Source organism: Dendropsophus ebraccatus, chromosome 2, assembly GCF_027789765.1.
Source record: "Dendropsophus ebraccatus isolate aDenEbr1 chromosome 2, aDenEbr1.pat, whole genome shotgun sequence".
In the NCBI taxonomy this organism is placed as follows: Eukaryota; Metazoa; Chordata; class Amphibia; order Anura; family Hylidae; genus Dendropsophus; species Dendropsophus ebraccatus.
Window position 1 is genome coordinate 204,973,060 of NC_091455.1, and position 25,172 is coordinate 204,998,231.

Sequence of the window (25,172 nt, forward strand, 5' to 3'; positions counted from 1 at the left end):
GTGGCTGTATATTATAACACAATATTATGCAAATCAATGCAGATAATAACATGTATGAGATGTGATTGATGATAAGCATCCATGAGAATACACACAGGGATATACACCCATAGCATGTGACAAGCATGGTCTCTACATGGTAGCTATAGACTATAAGATAAAAACAGCAGGAAACGTATCAAACACATCAATATACACTAAGATGCAGATGTACAATGCTGGATGGTTGTGTGACCGTACCAGCGATGCTACTGGAAGCTTATAAGAAGATGATGGCTGAGGATGCAGCTGGCTCTGCAGGTGATTCTGAGATTAATGGATGAAGATGATGATGTCACCAGGGTCATTGGATACAGATAAGGGAGCTGAGATGGGACAAACAGGGTTTTACATGCAGACTACAGTGTATACAAATGGCCACTAGATGGCGCTTTTAAGACTTGAATACGGAGCCATTACAGCATGACCACAAGGTACAGTAAGCGTATAACATTTCTACAGTGTACATTTATTTTAGATAACAAATACTTATGAAGGCATGACAATTACAGTATGCTGGTTGTGCAATAGTCTGCTGTGACTACAGTCACCACAATGCGTCTTTTCCTAGAGAAAATTGAATTTTCTTTTCCATGGATTGGATAGAACCCTCTTTTCTTAAGGAAAAAATAACGCGGATAAGCTCTGGTGGATCCTGCCGCTCGCCCCCTTGCTCCTGATTAACATTCCGCCGGTCCCATAGGCTCCATTCTATGGTCCTGCGGATTCAGTCATCCACCCAAAGAAGTGACATGTCAATTCTTTGGGCGGATGGCGGAATCCGCCCTATCATAGAATGGAGTCTATGGGACAGGCAGATGCACGTAATCCGCCAGAGCTTATCCGTGGGATTTCCTCATTGTGCATGGACCCTTATTCTTCCCCTCCAAACAAAGCAAAACAGGGTTTCCCATACAACATGGCACTTATAATGGGACAGTGATCAATGTTTAATTTCCTGTAACAAGCTGTAATGAAACGGGGAAGGAAAGGGGTAAAACACTGCAGTGTATTATCTATCTGATCGGACAGTCACATAGTGAAATCCCCTAGTGGGACATTAAAATAGAACCTAAAAAAAAAATAAAAAAAATTATATATATATTAATAAACACACAATCCCCATATTCCCCAATGCAAATATTAAATGCAGAAAAACGTGCACATACTGTCTAGAGACTATCCAGCAGTTCATTATCTGGTTCAAAACCCTCTACAGTATGCGGTAAAGGGAAGAAAAATTTTGTTGGAACCGCATTTTGTTTCTCTCTTTTTTCCGTGTTTTGCACTCCTCCTGGTGAGACCCACATGACCGCAATTAGCAGGAGACACCTGAGTGCACATGGTTTTAATCCCTCCTGTCTTTTCCCATTCTGTCTGCAGCAGCTATGGTGAGCGCAATACCTCATCCAGACTTGTGCTGTTTGGGGGCGACCTTCTCCGCCGGCGGTGCTGGCCGGGTTCTGGTGTGGTGTTTTTGGGTCTGGTCCTATGGCATGGGGGTCGCAGGGCCGTCCCATGGCCCCCGTTCCCTGACTGTGCGCGCCTGCGGGGTTGGTGGCCACTGACTGGCACGGTGTGGACTTAGTGTAGGGACCCATGTGTATCAGATACCTGCACGAGGTACATGGGGCAGTATGGCTTGATCAATTCATACACAAAATTCTGATGTGTTATTTATTTAGCCTAGGGGCACTAGTATCAGCCATAGATGTGAGGGGCAGCACTCTTTTACTTCTCTGAACCGCATTTTGTTTCTCTCTTTTCTCCGTGTATTGCACTCCTCCTGGTGAGACCCACATGACCGCAATCAGCAGGAGACACCTGAGTGCACATGGTTTTAATCCCTCCTGTCTTTTCCCATTCTGTCTGCAGCAGCTATGGTGAGCGCAATACCTCATCCAGACTTGTGCTGTTTGGGGGCGACCTTCTCCGCCGGCGGTGCTGGTCGGGTTCTGGTGTGGTGTTTTTGGGTCTGGTCCTGTGGCATGGGGGTCGCAGGGCCGTCCCATGGCCCCCGTTCCCTGACTGTGCGCGCCTGCGGGGTTGGTGGCCACTGACTGGCACGGTAAGGACCCATGTGTATCAGATACCTGCACGATGGTACATGGGGCAGTATGGCTTGATCAATTCATACACAAAATTTTGATGTGTTATTTATTTAGCCTAGGGGCACTAGTATCAGCCATAGATGTGAGGTGCAGCACTCTTTTTCTTCTCTGAACTGCCCTCTACAGTATTTTTGCTCAGTATTTTGCAACCAAAATACTGTTTAGTGGATTGAAACAGTAGTGGATTATAATAGGGGCGTTGGGGCCCTGAGCTCCTGGGGGGCCCATGACCACCCAAAAAGACTTATACTTTCAGTGGTGTACTGTCTCCTGGTTACACTTCCGCCATGATTTGCAAAAAAATCAGTTTTTTTATGGCAATTTTGCACAAATCAGGACATCATGACATTATCTGTCCTGTACTATGAACGCCAGGCTAGTGCTGCTATAGTTACAGTGGGGTGGGGCTGCCCAGGCTTGGTGAACAGCCCGGGGCCTATGGTAAAGGTAATCCGCCCCTGGATTGAAAACATAGGCTATAACACTGTTGAAATTGAGCGGGTGGCCGTCATTTAATGGCAAATATCGGCCATTGTTTTAAAATAACAGTAATTATTTGCCATTAAGTTAATCTGCCATCCACTCAATTTAACAGTATGTGAACATAGCCTCTCTGTGATTTCAATCCACTTCTGGTTTTGGTTGCAAAATACTGACAAAAATATTGAGCAAAAATACTGTGTGTGAACATAGCCTTAACACTGATACAATAATGAGGAAAAAACAAAACAAAACAAAGAGATCTATTTCATGTCAATCAGAGGATTTGATCCAGCGACCAAACTGCTGGCAGGTCACTTACCTCTAGACCACAGCCCCTACACACTTTCTTTCCAACTGCCTACAGAGGACTGATCTGCAATCAGAGACACTGACTGACAGCTGAGTGAGCAGGAGGCTGGGCAGCAGAGATTATTCATGAAGAGGGAGGAGGAGAAATGAGTGGTGGGACGGCCAGAGTGTGGTACAAACAGCCCCTTTTTGCCTCTTCAGTACAGTAGGACACATAAGATTGTGCCCGCTACAGCACACTGTCACCACCTCAGGTAGGTCCTGGGAGCTGACAGATTCCCTTTAAGGCCAAAATTAGCCTGGTCCTGAAAGGGTTAAAGGGGAGGAAAGGAAAAAAACCCGCCCTCCAGCACACAGACAACAGCAGAGTGGAAGAAAGCATCTCCTCCTCCTCCTCCTCCTCTGAGCCGTCCGGCTGAACCTGTTTGTGCCCGCAGAGCTGCCTGAATGAGTCCTGATCCTGTACCTGTAGCCGTAGGGCACAGACTAGATTATTAGTTGGTAAGGGGTAAGTCACTGACATCAGAGTTTAACCCTGCATGGGGTGGGTAGAGGGGCGCAGTCCTTCTCAGCACCTGGGACGTGTGGGGACACAAGTAAATGTTTATTTATCGGGTAATTGCATTGTTTTAACCCTTGTTCATTGGCCGCACATTGCCCTTTGTAATTCCTCCCATGTACAAAAACATTCTATAATAACATAGACCGTAAGGTGAAAGTGAAACTAAAGTGGAAGACTTCCTGCCTTGTGCTATTACAGTCTGGCCACTAGATGTCAGTGTAATAACCTTAATAGAGCACAGAAGCCGTCTATACAGCTGCAGGAGCCGTACTGCAGTGTACAAGGTGGACGCTGGAGACAGTAGACGATGATATAGGTGACCAATGATGTCATCAGTGCGGAGACTTTATAAAATCAACAACAATAAAAGACACATTATCTGAGTAGAGGAGGCAGTGTCCTACCTTATATTAACCCCGTCAAGACCCGACCCAAATGACCACGCCAATTTTCATTTTTGCATTTACGTTTTTCCCTCCTCCCCTTCTAAGAGCTCTAGCACTTTCAGTTTTCTATCTACAGGGCCATGTGAAGACTTGTTGTTTTTTTCACGTTGTACTTTGTAATGGCGTCTTTCATTCTACCATAACATGTATGATGGAACCCCAACAATATTATTTAAGAAAATAAAAATTGGTGAAATTTTTTTGTGGGGTTTCTGTGTCTACGTAATACACTATATGGTAACAGCGACATGATACCATTATTCTGTAGGTCAGTCCGAACACAACCATATGCAGGTTACACAGATTCTCTTATTTTTTAATGAAATCTTTTTTTCCTATTATCAATAAAATGGCCCGTATAACGGTTTTAGTTTTTCACCTATGGGGCGCCATGATCTCTAGTTTTTATTAATACCATATTTGTGTATTTGGTCACTTTTTATTAATTTAGTTTTTTTTGCCATTCTGGCGCTTTTTCCTCGCTTTTCGTTTATTCCGAAATTACGAACGCCATGGTATATAATATGTGCATTTAATAATTTATTTTTATATGTTTATGCCATAAACATAGCATTGATCAGTGTTATTGGCGCTCTGCCTGTGGCAGCAGAGTACCGATTGGACCGCATGGAGGAAGAGACTAGAGATGAGCGAACCAGCTGAGGTTCAGGTTCGTATGAACCTGAACTCTTGGCTTCTGATTCCCGCTGTCTGCCCGCTCCGTGGAGAGGGTGGATACAGCCCGAGGACCGCTTGGAAAACTGGGATACAGCCATAGCCATAGGCCGGTTCGCTCATCTCTAGAAGAGACCTCCGGTGGTCTGACTCAGCGATCGGTCACACTCGGGGGTTCCGATTGGTAAGGGGCAGGAGCTGCTCCCGTCACTTACACTTAAACGCCGTGTTTAAGGGGTTGATGACAGGCCATAGCACAACCGGTACAGCCTATCATTAACGTCATTAACAAGGAGGGAGAATAAATCGGGAGCCTTTTAATTAGACTAAAAAAGTCACTTAATTCAACCGCGGTCTGATAATGTTATGTAAACTGCAAGACACTAACAACATGACTAGAGATGAGCACAACGCTCATCTAATCGAAGCAAAGGCAGGAGGGTTGATGATCGCAGATCAAACAAAAGCACTTTGCTTCGATTAGATGAGCGGACTGGTGGTCGGTAACCTAGACAACGAGCTGTCAACAATGGGAGGGAAAGAGCAGCATATCAGAAGGAGACAAGTTTGCTGAATGATTGTATGACTGTCCTTCAAGTATAACCATATTGGGTTGGGAATACTGTGCTCGGACTGACTTGTCATATGATACTTTGTTTAGAATTCCGCCATTGTTATTCCAGATGTGAAGCTTTTCTTCTTATGGTCGATAATACTACCGCAAAGGCGTCTCTTGTATTTTCATAATTGATCAGTTTGGTAGAACGGCCTTCAGGAGGACGTCCTTCAATAGGAGACACCAGCAATCAACATTTTTCTGATCATTCTATGTGAACTGTTCTACGTGGTCGCTAAATTAACCCCTTCACATCATCCTGGCATCTCATTTTCTATGAACTGATTTTTTCCCCACAAATCACTTTGCAACTATTTATATGGTCAATAGCAAAGCAAAAGGGACCAGAAATTCATGTAGGTACAGATACTACTGCCACCTCTTCTCCCTAAAAATCATGTGCGCTCAGATAGAGCTGCCTCCCTGTCATTAATAAAGGGGGCATTCACACGTCCGCAAATTTACGGACGGGGAGGGAATGTAATGGATTTGTTCCCCGCCTGGCATCGCGTGTTAATATCATGCCGGCAGTGAGAAAGCTCTTTGAATCGCCGTGGCCTTGTAGTGACAAAGCCGTGATTCAAAGAGTTTACGTGCTGCCGGCACAATCAAATCATGACGGGCAGGGAACGAATCCATTACATTCCCTATAACGTCCACAAATAGTAAAACCTATATATTTCTGTGTAATTTATATAAGCTCAGACAGTGCTTTCTCTCTTTTTCTCCATGTAAGTTATATGAGTTCAGATAGTGCTGCCTCCTTTTCTCCCAGTAAACGATGTAAGCTCAGATAGTACTGCCTCTGTGACATACCTGAGCCTGTTCAGACCTTTGCTTGTGGCTTCATAATGTAGTATTTGAATTATAGGTTTCAGTTGGACTAGTCTGAACACAGCTCCTTCAGTCCTGAATGCAGTTTTGGATAATACATTTGCTAACCAGGTTTAGGACTATTTAAGTAATGTAATATAATGACTGTCCAAGGAGACATAGGTTCTAAGACCGGTCTAAGCAGACTTGCACAGTTGACAAACCATTTTGTAATGTTATGCTGCAATGCCTTCTTAGTAGTAAAATTCTAAACTTATTTGATGCTCTTTATTACATGACAGGTGAAAAACGGACATCAATCCAAATGGCTTTAGAAATTCCGGCTCTAGGACGTCCCTTCACCCTTGGGATGTTGTATGATTGTCGGGAAGAGAAGATTATTCCAGGTAGCTCTATAAGCAAATTATTTGTTATCTTGCTCCCGGAAAGTGATGGTATACTACTAGGGTTTGCTATCTCTGGTTGGTTGGTTGGTTGAAGTCTGACTGCCGGGTTTTCCTCAACCCTTAGGATGAAGACATCTCATTATATGGCGTTATTTCATAATAGGGATTGGAGAATCCTCATCATACAGTTGCCTTTGTATAATATGGATGGTATACGATTTTAGGTTTATTTCGCTTTTTTTCCTTTGGATACTTTATTGGGTTAAGAATGCATTTGTGGGGTTGTTTGCGATTCCTCTTGTAAATTGTCGTAATGTTCTAAAATTTAGGTGCAGAAGCCTATACATTACTGTTAGGATGGGAGTAGTAACCGTAGTGTTCATTGTTGTTTCTTTACGGTCTCAGGTATCACTCTATGGAACAGGGAGGATCTGGCTCGAAATATTATAGAAAAATCGCAGAAAGGAACAGACTTTGAAGTTCTCACATCTGACTCACTTTCTGATAAGTCGTCCGCTCTGAACATCTCCGGAGCATTAAAGATCAGTCTGTGGAGCGGCATGATCGACATTGAGGGATCCGGAAAATACTTGACTGATACAAAGGAGTCGGAGAAACAAGCCAGAGTCACATTGCAGTACAAGAGGACCACCAAGTTTGAGCAGTTGGCCATGAACCACCTCTCCTACAACAACATCACCTACCAAGAAGTGTTTGACAAAGGGGTAGCGACCCATGTGGTCACTGGGATCTTATATGGCGCCCAGGCATTCTTTGTATTTGACCAGAAAGTTACTAATTCTGAGAAAGTCAAAGATGTTCAAGGAAAACTTCAAGTAATGGTCACAAAGATCGGAGACCTTACAGTAAATATGGGGATGAACAGCACAAAGAGAGAAGAAGTCCGTCAGTTCAGCTGTAAGTTTCATGGGGACTTTGCTCTGGAGAAGAACCCAGTTACCTATGAGGAAGCAGTGGAAATCTACGCTAGCCTACCAAGCCTGTTGGGGGAGAATGGGGAAATGGCTGTGCCTATGAAGGTCTGGCTGTACCCCTTGATAAATCTGGACTCCAGAGCTGCCCGCTTGGTCCGAGAGATAAGAGACCATCTGGTGTTCAGGGTAGAAGATATAATGCAGCAAATGTTGGAAGTTGTCATGGAGTGTAATGATATGATGGGACATCCGGCCGCCCAAACATTTCCAGCTCTTGCAAACAAGATCCTCCAGTTCAGAAAACTTTTTGAGCGCTTTAGGGTTATGTACCAGAAACAGCTGTCCAAGGCCCTGCCCTCTGTACGTGGTGGGAATATGGAAGAGTCCAGTCTGGAGGACATTCTCCTCAACAAAGAAAAATCTCCGTTTAGTGACCAGAACATCAGAAGATTTCTGGACAGAAGATGGACGGAGATGGAGTATGTCCAATCAATATTAACGCGACTGGCTTCAGGAGAAGATGAGGGACGTACTTTTGACTTCAAGATTGTGGTAGATCCCAGAGAACTGAGGAGAGAACTTCTTAATTCAACATATTTTGGCACCGTGTGCTTTAACTTTCACCTAGATTATAAGGACTTGTATCTCTCCCACCTAGAATCCTGGATTCAAAGGGAACTGTGGGATTTTCAGGACATCTTCAGCGATGGCGAAGCCAAGGAATGGTATGAACAAGATGAGATATCAGAGCATGTAAAGTACCACATATATCATTTCCTGGCATCTGCATTGGAGGGTGTAGATACAGAGTTTCTGATCACGTCTTTCGTGTGCCGTGCTGGTCTTGGAATCCATCAACATTTCATTATCAATCGAGACATGGGGACCCACTATTGTACATGCGAACAAAAACCAGCACAGCTCTTAAAATTGCAGATTTAGACCACATGTATATTATACTTACTGAATTTCTGTAGAGGAAAACAGTGGCACTCACCATAAACTGTTGCACTTCATTGCCATGCTCAAGCTCTCCTATTTCCTCCCGACCACCTTGACGTCTTATGAGAAAATGCTGTTTTCGGGCTAAGTGCAGGTATGATGCCAGGACTTCACGCCATATGTAACCCCATGTTAGTAGTACCTGTGATCACTTCTTCTTGTACTGCAAGATGTGGAACCTTTAACCCTCCAGCTGTTGCAAAACTGCAAATCCTATCATGCTTGGTGGCCAAATACAAAGCTTTAGCTGTCCAGGCATGATGGGATTTGTAGTTTTGCAACAGCCGAAGGGTCTGAAGGTTTCCTATCCATGTTGTTTTGCCATCTACATCGGAGCACCTTCTAAGCTGGATGTAACATATATTTCTGGTTTTCTATTGTCACCTTGTAATGTGGATGACCCTGTAATGTTAAGTGAATGAAATAAATAACTTTTAAAAACATTAGGACTGTTATTATTTGATGAGAGAATTACCATGGAAATGTCGCATTAGAGCGGCCATCTTGAGGCTGGCGGATGTACATATAGGCCACACCCCCAGAAGAAGAAGGGATTGATTCATGTGTAATCTGGGATCAGATGCAGAAGCCAATGTTACCTGGTTACTCAATACAACTGGGAAAGACAAGGAAGGGGTTCACATAGTTACCCATGTGAGGAGAAGTAAAATAAAGGGGACATGATCCATAAAATCTGTCATAGTCTCACAGGCTTTTCATTTGTCTGTGGCTAAACTCTTTAAAGAAGTATTCCGATATTTATAGATATTGCTGAAGTTGCACAGATAAAAAAAAACAATAACAATTACCCATACTCGCTTATCCCCAGCAATATCTAAAAGAAAAAAATTTGAATACCTGACCAATCACAGCTCGACTTTCATTTTACCAGAGGGATGTGTGAAGTGAAAGCTGAGCTGTGATTGGTTGCTATGGACAACAGAAAATAACGCGTTTCCCTTCTACACTGCCCTGTACTGTACTGACCTCCACTTCTGGACTGTAGCTGTTCTGCGGGGAACTACTCATGGTGGGCGCTGGACCTCCTGGCTTTCCTGGATCCGTGTCACATGTCTACGGCTGCTGTCTGCAGGTGCCCGGAGCTGTCTTACTCCTTCGCTAACCCCTTAAGGACAGAGCCTGAAATGGCCTTAAAGGCGTACTCCAGCGAAAAGCTTTTTCCCAGTAATTGAAACACATTACAAAGTTATATAACAAGGAAGTAAAGTAAATTTATTCTTACCTAAAGGCTTTTCTGTGGCAGCCATTTTGTGACAGTGACATCATCAAGAGGGAGGCGGGTCTAATGCCTGTTAAGCCAGCCTCCCTTTGTCAGATGACTCAGGTTGCTGAGCTCTGATTGGCTGAACAAGCTGTAAGCCATCTAACAGTTCCACAGAGTCAGTTAGACATCACAGAGGACAAAGTGCATCATGGGAAAGCCAAAACCAGGAAGTAAAGAAAAAATGAAGCCACCAACTGGAGCTTCGGGGACCTGCAGACAGCGGGAAATTTAAACAGAGACAGACTCAGGAGGGATGGTAAGTGGGAAAATTATGTTTATGATTGATTGTTGTTTTTTTTTTTTTTTTTTTTTATCAGCGCTGAAGTACCACTTTAAGGGCCAGGCCAATTGTCACCTTTGCGTTTTCTTTTTTTCCTCCTCGCCTTGTAAGAACCATAACTCTTTTATGTTTCCAGCTACAGGGCCATGTGAGGTCTTGTTTTTTTTCCGGAACAGGTGTACGTTGTAATAGCGCCTTTCAATCTGCCATAAAATTAATGACGGAACCCCCAAATATCATTTATGGGGTGAATTTGGGTCAAAAAATGTGTTTCCGCAAATTTTTGGGGGGTTCCATGTTTACGTAATGAACTTTATGGTAAAACTGAAATTTTTTTCTTTATTCTATAGGTCAGTCTGAACGCAGCAATATGCATGTTTTCTAGGTTTTCTAATGTTTTACTATTTTTATTAGCAGTAAAAAAATTTTTTTTCCGCAAATGGGTATCTTTAAAATGGCCCTATTGTGACTCTTATAGCGCTTTTCATTTTTCATCCATGGTGTCATATGGGGCGTCATTTTTTGCGCCATGATCTCTACTTTTTATTAGTAACATTTTTTTCTAGATCAGATGTATTGATTGCTTTTTTAAAATTACATTTTATGCATAAAAAAATTAATAAAAAGCAATCTCTGAGGTTTTTTACTGCTTTTTGTTCACGCCGTTCACCGTGCGGGAACAAATTTTAGAGATGAGTTGATCCGAACCCGAACGATCAGCATTTGATTAGCGGGGACTGCTGAGCTTGGATAAAGCTCTAAGGTTGTCTGGAAAACATGGATACAGCCAATGACTATATCCATGATTTCCACATAGCCTTAGGGCTTTATCCAACTTCAGCAGCCACCGCTAATCAAATGCCAAACGATCGGGTTCGGATCGACTCGAGCATGCTCCAGGTTCGCTCATCTCTAGGAACAATATTGTTTTATTTAAATAGATTGGATGCTTACGCACGCAACGGTATATTATATGTTAATTAACTTTATTATTTTTATGTGTTTTATGTATAAAATAGAAAGGGGGGGTGATTTTCATTTTATTGGGGGAAGGGCTATGGGTCATTTTTAAAAAAATTTTAGTGTTTATTTTTTACACTTTTATATAGGATTGCAGCGTTTAAGTGGTTAATGTCGGTCGCGCTGCGAGATCGCAACGGCCTGCCATTGAGGGTGAGGGCCTGGCTGCAGATGGCAGCCAGTCCTCACCCGCTATGCAGCAAGCTGAGCCCGCTCCATAGCACGGTACCCTGGCAGGGCGTACACTTAGGCCCATTTGCACCAAGGCCCATGCTGCGGGGGCGTAAATGTACACCCCATGTCCTTAAGGGTTTAAGCCTGGTTCAGCTTTTCTTAGACAAAGCTCTTACTGCTGCTTCAGCTCCTGTCTGCCAGCTAACACAGCACCACGTCCTGATTCCTGGGACCTACTCTTCTCTGTGTCTTTGCCTTCCCTCAGATTGCTGTATGCAATGGAAGCAGCTCCCTCTGCTGGCCGGGAGGAGAGCCTGTAGTATTACATATGTACACGGTGACCCCACCAGCAAAATAGTGAATGCAGCTCTGGAGTATAAGGGTATGTGCACACAACGGAAACCCAAAGGAACACCCGCCGCAGATTCCTCAGTTCGCACCCGCTCCTGGATACTAGTGGGCGTTCGCATCTCTACTGCCCTGTCTGCATGTGGTCGCCAGCGTCCGCGGCGTGTGTTCTGTCAGGACTCCGTAGTGTGCACATACCCTAATACAGGATGTAACTCAGGATCAGTAATGTAATGTATGTACACAGTGACCTCACCAGCAGAATAGTGAGTGCAGCTCTGGGGTATAATACAGGATGTAACTCAGGATCAGTACAGGATAAGTAATGTATTGTATGTACACAGTGACCCCACCAGCAGAATAGTGAGTGCAGCTTTGGGGTATAATACAGGATGTAACTCAGGACCAGTAATGTAATGTATGTACACAGTGACCCCACCAGCAGAATAGTGAGTGCAGCTCTGGGGTATAATACAGGATGTAACTCAGGATCAGTACAGGATCAGTAATGTAATGTATGTACACAGTGACCCCACCAGCAGAATAGTGAGAGCAGCTCTGAAGCATAATACAGGATGTAACTCAGGATCAGTAATGTATGTACACAGTGACCCCCCACCAGCAGAATAGTGAGTGCAGCTCTGAAGTATAATACAGTATGTAACACAGGATCAGTAATGTAATGTAATGTACACAGTGACCTCCCCAGCAGAATGAGTGCAGCTCTGGAGTATAATACAGGATGTAACTCAGGATCAGTACAGGATAACTAATGTAATGTATGTACACAGTGACCCCACCAGCAGAATAGAGAGTGCAGCTCTGAAGTATAATACAGGATGTAACACAGGATCAGTAATGTCTCTTATTTTCTCATATAACAAGTACACACCCATAGATTCTTTTTACTTTTATCAGTTCTATACATTTGCCGCCTCTGTCCTGTGCGGTCACATGGCAGCGCCATTCTAATCTAATGTAATTCCTCACCACCAGTCACCAGGACATACTGTCGGTAATGATTATGAATTGGCAGCAGCTTTCAGACATATAAGCATGGAGAGAAGTCGTCCGCTGATGAATAATTCATGGGATGAGACGCTGCGGATATTCTACTTAAACGCTTCATTAATAAATCACAGGCATCTTTTATATATCCCGGCCGTGAAGGATCTGACGTTGCTCAGTGATGTTTATGACAGTGATGGATTCTGTTAGAGAGAATTCACACAGAATGGAATGATCTGCACAGGTGAAGTCCTGCAGATTTTCCCCATTGACTTCACCAAGGAATGTACCATGTTGGATGGACACTGTGCTGGGTGTAGACTATGGGGGGGATTTATCAAACTGGTGTAAAAGTAGAATTGTCTAAGTTGCCCCTAGCAACCAATCAGATTCTACCTTTCATTTTCCAAAGGACCTGTAATGAATGCAAAGTGTAATCTGATTGGTTGCTAGGGGCAACTAATGTGGCATCCTACCATGGGTGTTGCAGTTGTATACACCCTTCGCAAAAGTCGGTACTTATTGTGTTATTATAATGATGAAAGTAGTACTTAAGTTCGCCACTAGATGTCGCTATAATATGTATATGTATGTGGAAGCTGCACAGCTGAAGGATTGCAAAGGGTTATTGTTTTCTAAATGTCACCTGAATCTGTAGACCAGTGGAAGTTTTGTTTTCTTCTTTCCTATCATCTTCCTCCTTTCTTCTTCTGTTGTACTCTTTCACCCACTCACAGCGCACCTTACACCCTAGATAGGAAGTATGTCACACAGGCGACAGAAAGAGTAAATTAGTCTTAGTCAGTACCCTGCATGGGAAGGACGCAAGACAGCACATCTCTCACAACTTTCTTACAAGTAACACTCCAAAGCACTATGCACTGATAAAGCCTCTTAAGAGAGGACTAGCCAGAGACAACCTTAACCCACGCCGTGGACAAGGAGAAGTCACAGAGCAGGACAGTATGCACAAAAGAGCCAAAGAGCTAGGAACTGATCTGGACAGAGCAAAGTTGCAGTAAGCCTAGGAACTCTGTCTCGCAGCGCGGATGTCAGCAGGGAACCCTCAGCATTCCGCTCAACACATGTAACAAGGTCTGGGGCCTGTGTCACCCATTAGGAAGGTTCAGCCAAGTCTAGTGGGCAATGGGGGTGTGAAGACTAAAGTAACGGTCAAGTCACGGGCACAGGTATTCTTCTGCTTCTTCGTCTAAGTATTCTTCCTCATCCTCCAACATCCCAGAGAGCACAGTACTACTTGGGTTGAGACTCTCACAGCATCCTCCTCTCTGCTCCTCTGTTTCTTGTATCACTCAGCACAACTCAACCAACACGACTATATCCTACACCGCACTTATACTACAGATTCGATCGTTCTATTGTCAAATGTTTATTGGGAACTTTGTCAAGTGTGTTTCAGAGACTTTATATAAAGGAACCTCATTCTGTTGAACCTGTATTACCTGCTGCACATTTACAAATAGTAAACCGACTCTATATCCAAAGACTCTGTGATTATTCGCCACCACCCACACAGCAAACAGTGCACCGACACTATGGTGAACGATTACAGGTTAAAGGGAACCAATCACACACAAATTGGCCATAAAGATAAGGAAACGTGCTGGTACATCACTGTATATATCAACCGGCACTCCAGCACTTGTAGTGGCGCGGTGCTCGTGGCCACAATGATAGACCAATAAATGATAAATCCCGGCACTCGCTATTGTCAATGCTTCTTCAATTTATTATAACATAATATACGAACGCTGCACGCGTTACGACCCTCCGGTCTTTCTCAACAGCATGCTGTTGAGAAAGACCGGAGGGTCGTAACGCGTGCAGCGTTCGTATATTATGTTATAATAAATTGAAGAAGCATTGACAATAGCGAGTGCCGGGATTTATCATTTGCTGGTACATCAGCCAGCACGCTTCCTAACCATCCCCCTGTCCCCTCCGTCCCATGAACATTCAGCCCGCAAAGTTAGTTTAATAGTGTCCCGCGCTGTATGCAAATTACCATCTAAGTAGTCAAGGTGGGCGGGCGGCTGGTCAAGTAGTCACGGTGGGCGGGGGCTTCGTCATGTAGTCACAGGCTCCTGGGCTGCCTCCGGTGCTGTAATCACGCCCCTCCGGGCGTGTTGTAAAGCGGCTCCTGGTGACGTCACTCGGGGGGGGGGGGGGGGGGGGCGGCATTGCACATCGGCCACGCCGACGTCTTTACTAAGCTGCGCGTGCGACGTGCAATGCCGGCCCCCCCGAGTGACGTCACCAGGAGCCGCTTTACAACACGCCCGGAGGGGCGTGATTACAGCACCGGAGGCGGCCCAGGAGCCTGTGACTACATGACGAAGCCCCCGCCCACCGTGACTACTTGACCAGCCGCCCGCCCACCTTGACTACTTGGTAATTTGGTAATTTGGTAATTTGGTGACTACTTGACTACTTGGTAATTTGCATACAGCGCGGGACACTATTAAACTAACTTTGCGGGCTGAATGTTCATGGGACGGAGGGGACAGGGGGATGGTTAGGAAGCAGGCTGGCTGATGTACCAGCACGTTTCCTTATCTTTATGGCCAATTTGTGTGTGATTGGTTCCCTTTAACGATAAAAATTTTTTGTTTGTAATAGTTTATCGTTAGTCGTTAATCGTTAAAAATCGCTCAGTGTAATAGGACTCTAACCCAAGGGACCCAGTAGCTTCCCGGCAGGACACTGGCCACAGGGGAAACTGGTACAACCGGCCTTGTAAAATTAAAGCAGGCGGACCATCAGACCTGTGTGCCCACCAGGCACTGGCATCACGTGACAACATCCCAAGGTCTGGCTGTCTTGGCCATCCACTACCGGAGTGGCATCACACCACAACACCTAGCAAGTGAACGGCTGCTCCTCCGATATAACATCAAGGAAAAGTCGTAGTATCTAGTTATGCCCCTGATCTGGTTCTATACAGAGTCCCTATGACAACAATGAACCGGAAGGAAACAAGAAGTGTTATCATGAGGACTTCGGATTATATCCTTTGCAGAATTTTGAGTGAATCCAGCAATGGTGCCACGTGACGCGGCTGCCACCAGACACCATCATCTGCTTCTATGACATTGCGGCCTGCTCTATCACATTTCATTTGCTCTCTCTCCTTCCAATAAATTACCTTCAATCTTCCCAGGTAATGAGTATTAGGCTTTTCTGAATGAAATTTCCGTCCTTCTGCTGTTCTGCATGGAGCCCGGAGAATCACGAAACGCGCCTTTTACATCAATGTAATCTGTAATAAATTGACTGGAGAATTACCTGTCTGCATGATAAGTATGTGCCCCCTCCTCCTCCTCCATTCCTGAGCAGATGGTTCAGAGATAACTTCATTACAATCCCTGAACGCGTCGGCTCATTGTATATGTAACACCATGTTATACGAAACTCCGGTGCATGTTTAGCGCTCCCAGCGGGACGCGGTGAGATTAAAACATTAGAAAACACGGCCAGGCCATATGCTGCGCTAGGCTGTTTAGATCTTTAATAAAAACATCATGAAGCATGGCGTGCCTTGTTATACGGTCATGTGGACCCGGCACTGCTCCATGTATATTCATAGGGTAGATGTTTACAAAGAGGAGACAGCATGAAGTTATGGGGGGGCAGAGATCACAGCCGCACCCGATCCCTAAGGGGCCCCGATAACCCTACCATACAACATTATAGCAGTACTATTAATTGAATGTCAGTGGCAAGGGGCCCTGGTAGGGATTTTACTCTTAATGGATATTTCCCCTTACACCAGAAAGAATCTCCAGTAAAAGAGAAACCTACAAACTGTCTTCTGGAATCATATTGAATGAGATTTTTCCCATTTCCCAAATTTTTTTGTGCCATAATTAAAATCTTTGTGTTGTCTAGAGAACACATGGTGGCGCTGTTGCATTAGAATTAATGAGAAGAACAAGCTGAGTTCACGGTGGTGAGGAGCGGTACTGCAAGCAAGTAACTACATTTCTCAATATTTTCATTTCTTTTAACCCTATTATTTCCTCGTTTCAGTCTACACATTTTACGGAAAAACTAAATCTAAATGATCAGTTAAAAATTAGAATTCGAACTAATCTGAAAGGAATATTAGAAAATCACAAGATCAGACCCAAAACGAATCTTATGGAATCCAGAATACCACATGTTTGACAAAGAAGACTACATTATGCCTAACTAACAATACTATTACATCATCGCCTTTTACTACAAAAAAAAAAAAAAAATAGTATACACTGCCTAAAAAAATACTGCCATATATTGCTGCAAGAATACCAGTATACAGAGACCAAATAAAAGTAATAGAGAGCGACACCACTGTAAGCTGCACAAATAAAATACCCCCATATGTTACTCAAACAATATCGCCATATAGTGACCAAATAACAATAGTATACAGGAGCACTGCCATATGCTGCAAAAATAATATATTCTTTAATGCCTAAAAACAATACCTCTATACATTTCTGAAATAGTACTGCCATTTACTGACAATACTTTGTGGGGGCACTACCATAAGCTGTAAAAATAACATACTCTACAGAGCCTTAAAACAGCATCACTACATTGTGCTTAATAAGATAATATACAGAGCCTGAAAAATACCGCCACACATTAAGATGGTACCACCATATAATGATAAAAGAACACTATACAGCAGCACGTTGTAGGTTGCCTGATAAATCTGCCCATGCATAATTGAAATAATACTGCCATATAGTGATGAAATAATACCGCCATATAGTGATGAAATAATACCGCCATATACTGAAGAAATAATACTGCCAAATAGTGATGAAATAATACCGCCATATACTGAAGAAATAATACCGCCATATACTGAAGAAATAATACCGCCATATACTGAAGAAATAATACTGCCATATAGTGATGAAATAATACCGCCATATACTGAAGAAATAATACTGCCAAATAGTGATGAAATAATACCGCCATATACTGAAGAAATAATACCGCCATATACTGAAGAAATAATACTGCCATATAATGATGAAATAATACCGCCATATACTGATCAAATAAAACTGCCATATAGTGATGAAATAATACTGCCATATATTGATGAAATAATAACGCCATATACTGATGAAATAATACTGCCATATAGTGATTAAAAAATAAGTACTAATAATAGTGTTTTTTAATGTCTACTGCCATACAGGTAAAATTTAGATAGATGGTGGTCAGGTCTGTAGGGGCACAAGTTGTGCACTTGTAATACCACCCAGCTTTCCCAGAAGCAGATAAGTCACAAAAGATGGTGTCTCAAGGACTTTTTTTTACTTCTAGTCCCCGTATGACAGTATAAGAAAATCTCTTCATTCCTTGCTGTTTATCTTCCCTTCTGCCGCCACCGCGCCATTTGCCAAGATCATAAAGGCTTAATGTAGGGAATGAAATAGTCCCTGCTACACGTGGGCTGAATCCTTGGCTGCACACAGCGGCGCGGGGTAAGCAGGTGATTTACATGTCTGGGCGCTCCGACTCCTCAGGGAGAAGTAAAAGCCGCAAAAATAAAATGAAGGAATTGGAGTTGAAGAAAATCTCTCCAGCTGATTAAAGTCGGGACTATGCGGCAGATTACCGAGCTTTACCCGCAGCCAGCGGGGACCGAGCTTATTTGTTTTACCTGCAATAAAAGCTGCATAATACGGAGAGGTAAATCACCGCAAACATCCGCCATGTCGTCACCTCGACGCTTCATTACAAGGGTTTGTGTAATTTACTCAATTACCATATGGCTGCTAAATAGAAATCCTTCTCATTCCGCAAAATGATCTCGCTTTTACGGTCTCTGACGGCGCCGCGTTTTCATTTTTTTGCCTTTTGATAAGATCGTGCTGAGTAACATCGGAGAACGTAATGGTAATGGCGCCAAACCATTGGTTCATGAATACAATTAGAGATGAACAAATCAATCAAATATATGTTCCTGAATATTTGTTCAGATTCCAGAATCGCATGAAAACAAACCTAAATAAAACAGCTAAACCATAGTAGCTACAATAGTGGGACTATTACAGAGTAATGTTTTGTTCAACAGCTGTTGCGACAAAAATTGGAAAATGTCAAATTTTAAAAAATGTCAATCAGCCAGTCAAACGTTCAATTTTTGCCCTGGACAGCAGTGGACCTTGGTGGATCAGAGGAAAAGGGCCCACACACTAGGATACCAATGGGTTAACTTCACCCACAGCACCCACAGACTGGTTGAAATGGACATTGGCTTTACAGCATCCACAGACTAGGATACAAATGGTTTAACTTTACCCACAGACTGGTTAAAATGGACACTGGCTTTATAGCACCCACAGACTAGAATACCAATGGACTAACTTCACCCACAGACTGATTTGAATGTACACTGTCTTCACAGCACCCACAGCCTGGATTCAGTGGACACTGACCACTTCTCCCACACACTGGGATAACTTGACCCACAGACAACCACCCACAATGGACTCTCCTATCTTCTCTTCTCCTCTCTCCCTATCTCTTTCTATTTCTCTCCTCGCCTTGCTTTAAATGCCTGCTGTGATCCTTCTCTCCTCTGCTCACACAGCCGACTGCCCGCCTCCAAGAAGTAGCTCACACTATATACAGGGTGAGGGGGAGGTGCTGACATCACAGCGGGGTTTGCAGGTCCCTTGCTCCCGCCAAGTGACAATACTGTCCGTAAACATATGCGTCCACCATGTTTTGCAGTTTTTTTTAACGAATCGCACAGAATTTGCTTCACTCATCTCAAAATACAATGCCAGGACTGTAGTGGAGACACAGGTCAGGCAATAGGTCAGGAAACCACTTGTGGCACACAGGCGTGGTACATGGTCCCCTAAAACAATATTCTGGTTGGTGGTATGTGGGTAACCCCAATGTTGTTTGCACTGTGTAGACCAAGACACTGGGACTCAAAGATGGTGGCAGCATAACAGTTTACTTTTACTAAACATCTTCCATACAATGGTGGCACAGATCTCAAATGGTTGCAGTAACAATACCTGAAGCAGATGATGGCAGTTGGTTAACAGGACTGACAGAGTTAACCTGTATGATTTGGTTTTGTAGAGCAGTTCCAGGGATGCTAAATTTCTTAAGCTTGACTTTATCCTCGGTTCAGAGGCTCTGAAGAGGTGGAAACTTCTCTTTTATTTGAGTAACACCCCTTATAAGACAGAGTTAACCTGTGTGATTTGGTTTTGTAGAACAGTTCCTGCGATGTTGAATCCCCAAAGTTCTTAAGCTTGACTTTATCCTGGGTTCAGAGGCTCTGAAGAGGTGGAAACTTCTCTTTTATTTGATTAATACCCCTTATAAGAAAAACCTTCGGGACAGGGTAAAACTGTATACAGGAGAATGAAGTTGGCAAATGAAGTCTATGTTTACACTGTATATGGTACTCTTGAGTTCTACTTGATGAACCTGCCGTGGAAACAGGGAACATACTGTATAAACAGATTGGGAAAGTCAATAAGCAGATCAGCTCTATTCTTTTCAGCAGGTTGATAAGAGAGTCTTGTTTTAGCAGGAACCGGCAAGTGTGACATCTAGTGGAAAATTGACGAACTGCAATAGGTCTCCACAGTTGTTTTTCTTCTTTTAAAGGGGAACTCCAGGTAGAGGTTAAAAAAAATTAAACTTCTGCAGAAGCATAAAGAATAACTTACCTATCTATTCCAGTTTTGAAACTACCAAAAATCTATTTGTTTTGAGGGTTTTTGTTTTGTTTTATGTTTCTGCACTTCCTGCATGAGCAGTTGTACACAGTACAACAGGTACCAGAATGCAATGGTTTCCCTCATCTGTTTATCACAGTCCCCCACCCTGCACATTCCCCGCCCAAATCTACTGCATCTAGGCTGTTTTCACACATTGCAGTTTCATTGTGTTACTGAATTATTTGGAGTACTTTATCATTTCATTGTTACTTGTGTTACGGCAACATTTTTGTGAATACGCTGCTGTACTGCAATGACACTCCAACATGTGTGAACACAGCCCTAATTTCACTGCACACCTCTGCACAATCAGAAAAATCAGTGCAACACCTGCTTCTGGCCAGTCATGGATGGTGAATCACTCAGGGGATTGAGGGATCCAGCTCCGCCTCCTTTGACATCATGCCCTGCCCCCTGTCTGCATCATCAGCCTGTGCTCAGCAAACACACACAATGTGAGACAGGGGCATGGAAGATTTGTCTCCTAAGGTGGGAGAGCAGAAGGAGCAGAAGACAATGTGGATTGGCACAGGGACCTTTTTTCTTCACATCCTGGATGTCTATCAGCTACCAGAGTGGCAGAATCGCACAGATACGGTAATCCATTGTATAGACACATCTATATAACTTTTAATGTACTTTTAATAGAAAACAAGTTTTTCTTTTCCGGAGTTCCCCTTTAAGCCAAGATTCTTGCATCAGATCAGATCACTGTACCACTGAGTCAGTTCAGTCTCTAGAATGAATTTTTATGGATGGCTCCATGTGATAGACTTACTACACCATTTAAGTAGTCCCCTCTTAGGGTGAGGCTACAAAACAATACCAAAGGCCATTGCCAGGACTTAATGGGCATGTGCCACCACTGCACAGTCTTATCTGCACGACTGTCCTCTGCTTCAGTCACACTCCAATGAATAGAATAGGAAATGTATCTCATTGGGCTCATAGCACATCTGTGTGTCCTCTACCACCCGGTACATCCCTATGGCTATGACTATAGCGCAACTGTCATGTGATATCAGTGCCAATACTAAGGTCATAGTTGTGCCCAAGGGCCCGACCCAGATCTCACTGGAAATTCCTAATGTCCCTATGGCTGCTGTCCATGGTAAGTGATATCATTGCCCATCCCCCCCAAGTGCATCTGAAAGACACCCGATTACCAGTCATGTCAGACACAGCTGCAGGACTCGTTACAGTGTGTCAGAGGAATTGGGCTCAGTTCATGTCTTGGTTATTGCAGCAATTTTAACAATTTATACAAAAACTCACACAAAAGAGCAACGTGACTGCAAAGTGCAATGTACCCATACCATAGCAGCAGTATTATAGTAGTTATATTCTTGTATATAGGAGCAGTATTATAGTAGTTATGATAACAAGTAGAAAGAGAGACTGGGGCACTCACCAGGCTTGCAGGTTCAGTTTATTGTACGGTACGACTTCAATCCATAGGTGAGGGAGGGCAGATGGAATAGCGGGCGCTTACACCCCCGGGACGACGTTTCACGCGTGAAACGTCGTCCCGGGGGTGTAAGCGCCCGCTATTCCATCTGTCCTCCCTCACCTATGGATTGAAGTCGTACCGTACAATAAACTGAACCTGCAAGCCTGGTGAGTGCCCCAGTCTCTCTTTCTACTTGTTATCATATACGCTATCCTGTTCTCCTGGGAGCACCCCTTTGCATCAGTCAGCTCAGGTCGGATCTCTACTAGCTCCATAGCGCTACCAGCACCGGCAGTGCCGACCGCACTCTACTTCCATATTATAGTAGTTATATTCTCGTATATAGGGGCAGTATTATAGTAGTTATATTCCTGTATATAGGAGCAGTATTATAGCAGTTATATTCCTGTATATAGGAGCAGTATTATAGTAGTTATATTCTTGTATATAGGAGCAGTATTATAGTAGTTATATGCCTGTGCTCACATGTCTGGACCCTATGTCTTCCCCATTCTGTGAGAGCAGCAATGGTAAGTGTAATACCATATCCATACTTGTGTCGTTTGGGGGCAGCCTTCCCCGCCGGTGGTGCTGGCTGGGTTTTGGTGGGGCTTTTTGGGTCTGGTCCTGTGACATTGGGGTTGCAGGGCCGTTCCATGGCCTCCCTTCCCTGCACGTGCACGCTTTGCGGGGTTGGCGGTCGCTGACCGACACGGTGTGGAGTTAGCGTAGGGACCCATGTGGACCAGAGGACCTGCGCGGTGGTACACGGGGCAATATGGCTTGATCAATTCATATACAGACACTCTGGTGTTGATTTTTAATATAGGCCTAGCGGCATTAGTATCAGCCATAGATGGGACGTGCAGCCGTTCCACTCTCTCCAGTTCGTGTATTATAGTAGTTATATTCTTGTATATAGAAGCAGTATTATAGTAGTTATATTCCTGTATATAGGAGGCAGTATATAGTAGTTATATTCCTGTATATAGGAGGCAGTATATAGTAGCTATATTCTTGTATATAGGAGCAGTATTATAGTAGTTATATTCTTGTATATAGGAGCAGTATTAAAGTAGTTATATTATTGTACATAGGAGCAGTATTATAGTAGTTATATTCTTGTATATAGGAGCAGTATTATAGTAGTTATATTCCTGTATATAGGAGCAGTATTATAGTAGTTATATTCTTGTATATAGGAGCAGTATTATAGTAGTTATATTCTTGTATATAGGAGCAGTATTATAGTAGTTATATTCTTGTATATAGGAGCAGTATTATAGTAATTATAACACGACATGGAGAGAGAGAAGCGGCTGCACATCACACCTATGGCTGATACTAGTGCTGCTAAGCTTATTTTAAAAACCAACGTCAGGATGTCGGTATATAATTTGATCAAACCATACCGCCCCGTGTACCACGTGCAGGTCTCCTGGTTCACACGGGTCCCTACGCTAACTCCACACTGTGTCGGTCGGTGGCCAACAACCCCGCAAAGCGTGCACCTACAGGGAAGGGAGGCCATTTCACATAAGTGACATTTTATAAAGTTCTCGGCTGTAGATTTCATTTAATACGGAAAAATACCAATAAACACAGTGTCATGTTTGAGGCGATAAAGCAGGACGTGGCTGCAGAAACAACATGAAGTTTGCAGGAGGCGGATGAATAGTTGACAGTTGAATAGTTGGGAAAACCCTGTTGGGCTGAGACTGGAAAACTGCAATTTTTTTCTAGTACCTGTTGATGGAAATCACAGCTCTGATGAGGCCGGAGTGACACCTCCGCAGCTGGAGTGCCTCTCAATGTGTGACGGGTGCGGTGCCAGCTGTGTGTGGTGCTGGCAGTGCCAGCTCTCAGTACTGTCATCTCTCATTTCATGCCACTATTGATAGAAAGGGTTATTTCATGTGCCAGCTGTAATTCAATTGTAAATGACGCCTTCTAATCCGTGAGAGCCGCACTATTCTATATTGTTTTAAGATCGGAATATATAAGAAATGACAACTTCTGAAAGTGTTGGTAACCTTTAAAGTGACGCTCCATTTATATTTACAATCCAGAGCAATCTCCAGTGTTAGAGGGAATGTGGGGAGGGGGCTGTCATCTCTATACATGAAACTTCCTCATAGACTTTTGCTTTTCAATTTCTCATTACTTTAAAGATATTAGAAAACTCAGAGGGGATAACATTGTACATAGCTAGAGGTGATACAATTGTATCCAGTGTAGACAATGCTCTGTGAGCTCTACAGCCTGGACTTCAGACTGATACATTGTTTATAGCTAGTCCTGTTCTCAGCTGTATCTAGTGTAGACAATGCTCTGTGAGCTCTACAGCCTGGACCCCAGACTGATACATTGCACATAGCTAGTCTTGCTCTCAGCTGTATCCAGTGTAGACAATGCTCTGTGAGCTCTACAGACTGAAACATTGCACATAGCTAGTCCTGCTCTCAGCTGTATCCAGTGTAGACAATGCTCTGTGAGCTCCAGACTGATACATTGTACATAGCTAGTCCTGTTCTCAGCTGTATCCAGTGTAGACAATGCTCTGTGAGCTCTACAGCCTGGACCCCAGACTGATACATTGTACATAGCTAGTCCTGCTTTCAGCTAAGCAGTGGTGTAATTGTATCAAGTGTAGACAATGCTCTGTGAGCTCTACAGCCTAGGAGTGTACACTATTTCTGCTAGTAAAATCCTTGGAGGGACATTACTGAGATTTTTTTTGTTAATATGATAATAAGTTCTTTGAAAAGAGAATAAAGAAAGTGAATACAGAAAATCACAACATCAAATACAAAGTATAAAAGCAATCATTGTTTACATTCCTTCTAATAGGAACAAAGGAGAGAGAGAGAGAAAATATTTATAGATTTTGTTTTATGTTTTTTTTTCAATATAGAAATATTTAAAGTGGTTTTCTAGGATAAAATGATATTTTACACTGCTGCCGGGGCTGTGTTGGAAATGTCAGGGACATATACTTACCTGTACCGTTCCACTGCCAAGGCCGGGTCCAGGGCAGCAGGGAGCGGCAGCCCGGGACCTGACCACGGCAGGAGAGCGAGACAGGTAAGTATATGTCCCTGTCATCTCCCCTGCAGCCCGGGACCTGACCATGGCAGGGGAGCAAGACAGGTAAGTATATGTCCCAGTCATCTCCCCTGCAGCCCGGGACCTGACCATGGCAGGGGAGCAAGACAGGTAAGTATATGCCCCTGTCACCTCCCCTGCAGCCCCAGCAGCAGGGAGTGGCAGCCTAGGACACGACTACGGCAGGGGAGTGAGACAGGTAAGTATATATTCCTGTCATGTCCCCCGCAGCCTGGGACCCGACCGCGGCAGGGGAGCGAGACAGGTAAGTAAATGTCCCTGTCATCTTCCCTGCAGCCCCAGCAGCAGGGAGCGGTAGCCCAGGACCT

General features: G+C 43.7%; 1 protein-coding gene across 2 annotated transcripts; it reads left to right on the forward strand.

Moving 5' to 3' along the window:
• The first annotated feature begins 3,299 nt into the window (after positions 1–3,299).
• On the forward strand, positions 3,300–8,841 carry LOC138784887 (verrucotoxin subunit beta-like). 2 transcript variants are annotated; one of them, XM_069960583.1, is made up of 3 exons: positions 3,300–3,450; positions 6,357–6,461; positions 6,867–8,841. In XM_069960583.1, the coding sequence occupies exons 2-3, from the start codon at positions 6,380–6,382 to the stop codon at positions 8,336–8,338; spliced, it is 1,554 nt and encodes a 517-aa protein (XP_069816684.1). In that variant the 5' UTR covers positions 3,300–3,450; positions 6,357–6,379; the 3' UTR covers positions 8,339–8,841. The 2 variants fall into 2 exon arrangements, with proteins under 2 accessions (XP_069816684.1, XP_069816685.1); XM_069960584.1 differs by having other exon boundaries at positions 3,300–3,443.
• Positions 8,842–25,172: the final 16,331 nt, after the last annotated feature.

What these genes read in the sequence shown, in the direction of transcription:
- LOC138784887 (XM_069960583.1), top strand. Translation starts at nt 6,380, where the DNA reads ATGGCTTTAGAAATTCCGGCTCTAGGACGTCCCTTCACCCTTGGGATG. An exon ending in GGAAGAGAAGATTATTCCAG is followed by an intron (nt 6,462 to 6,866) that starts GTAGCTCTATAA and finishes TTACGGTCTCAG; the next exon opens with GTATCACTCTATGGAACAGG.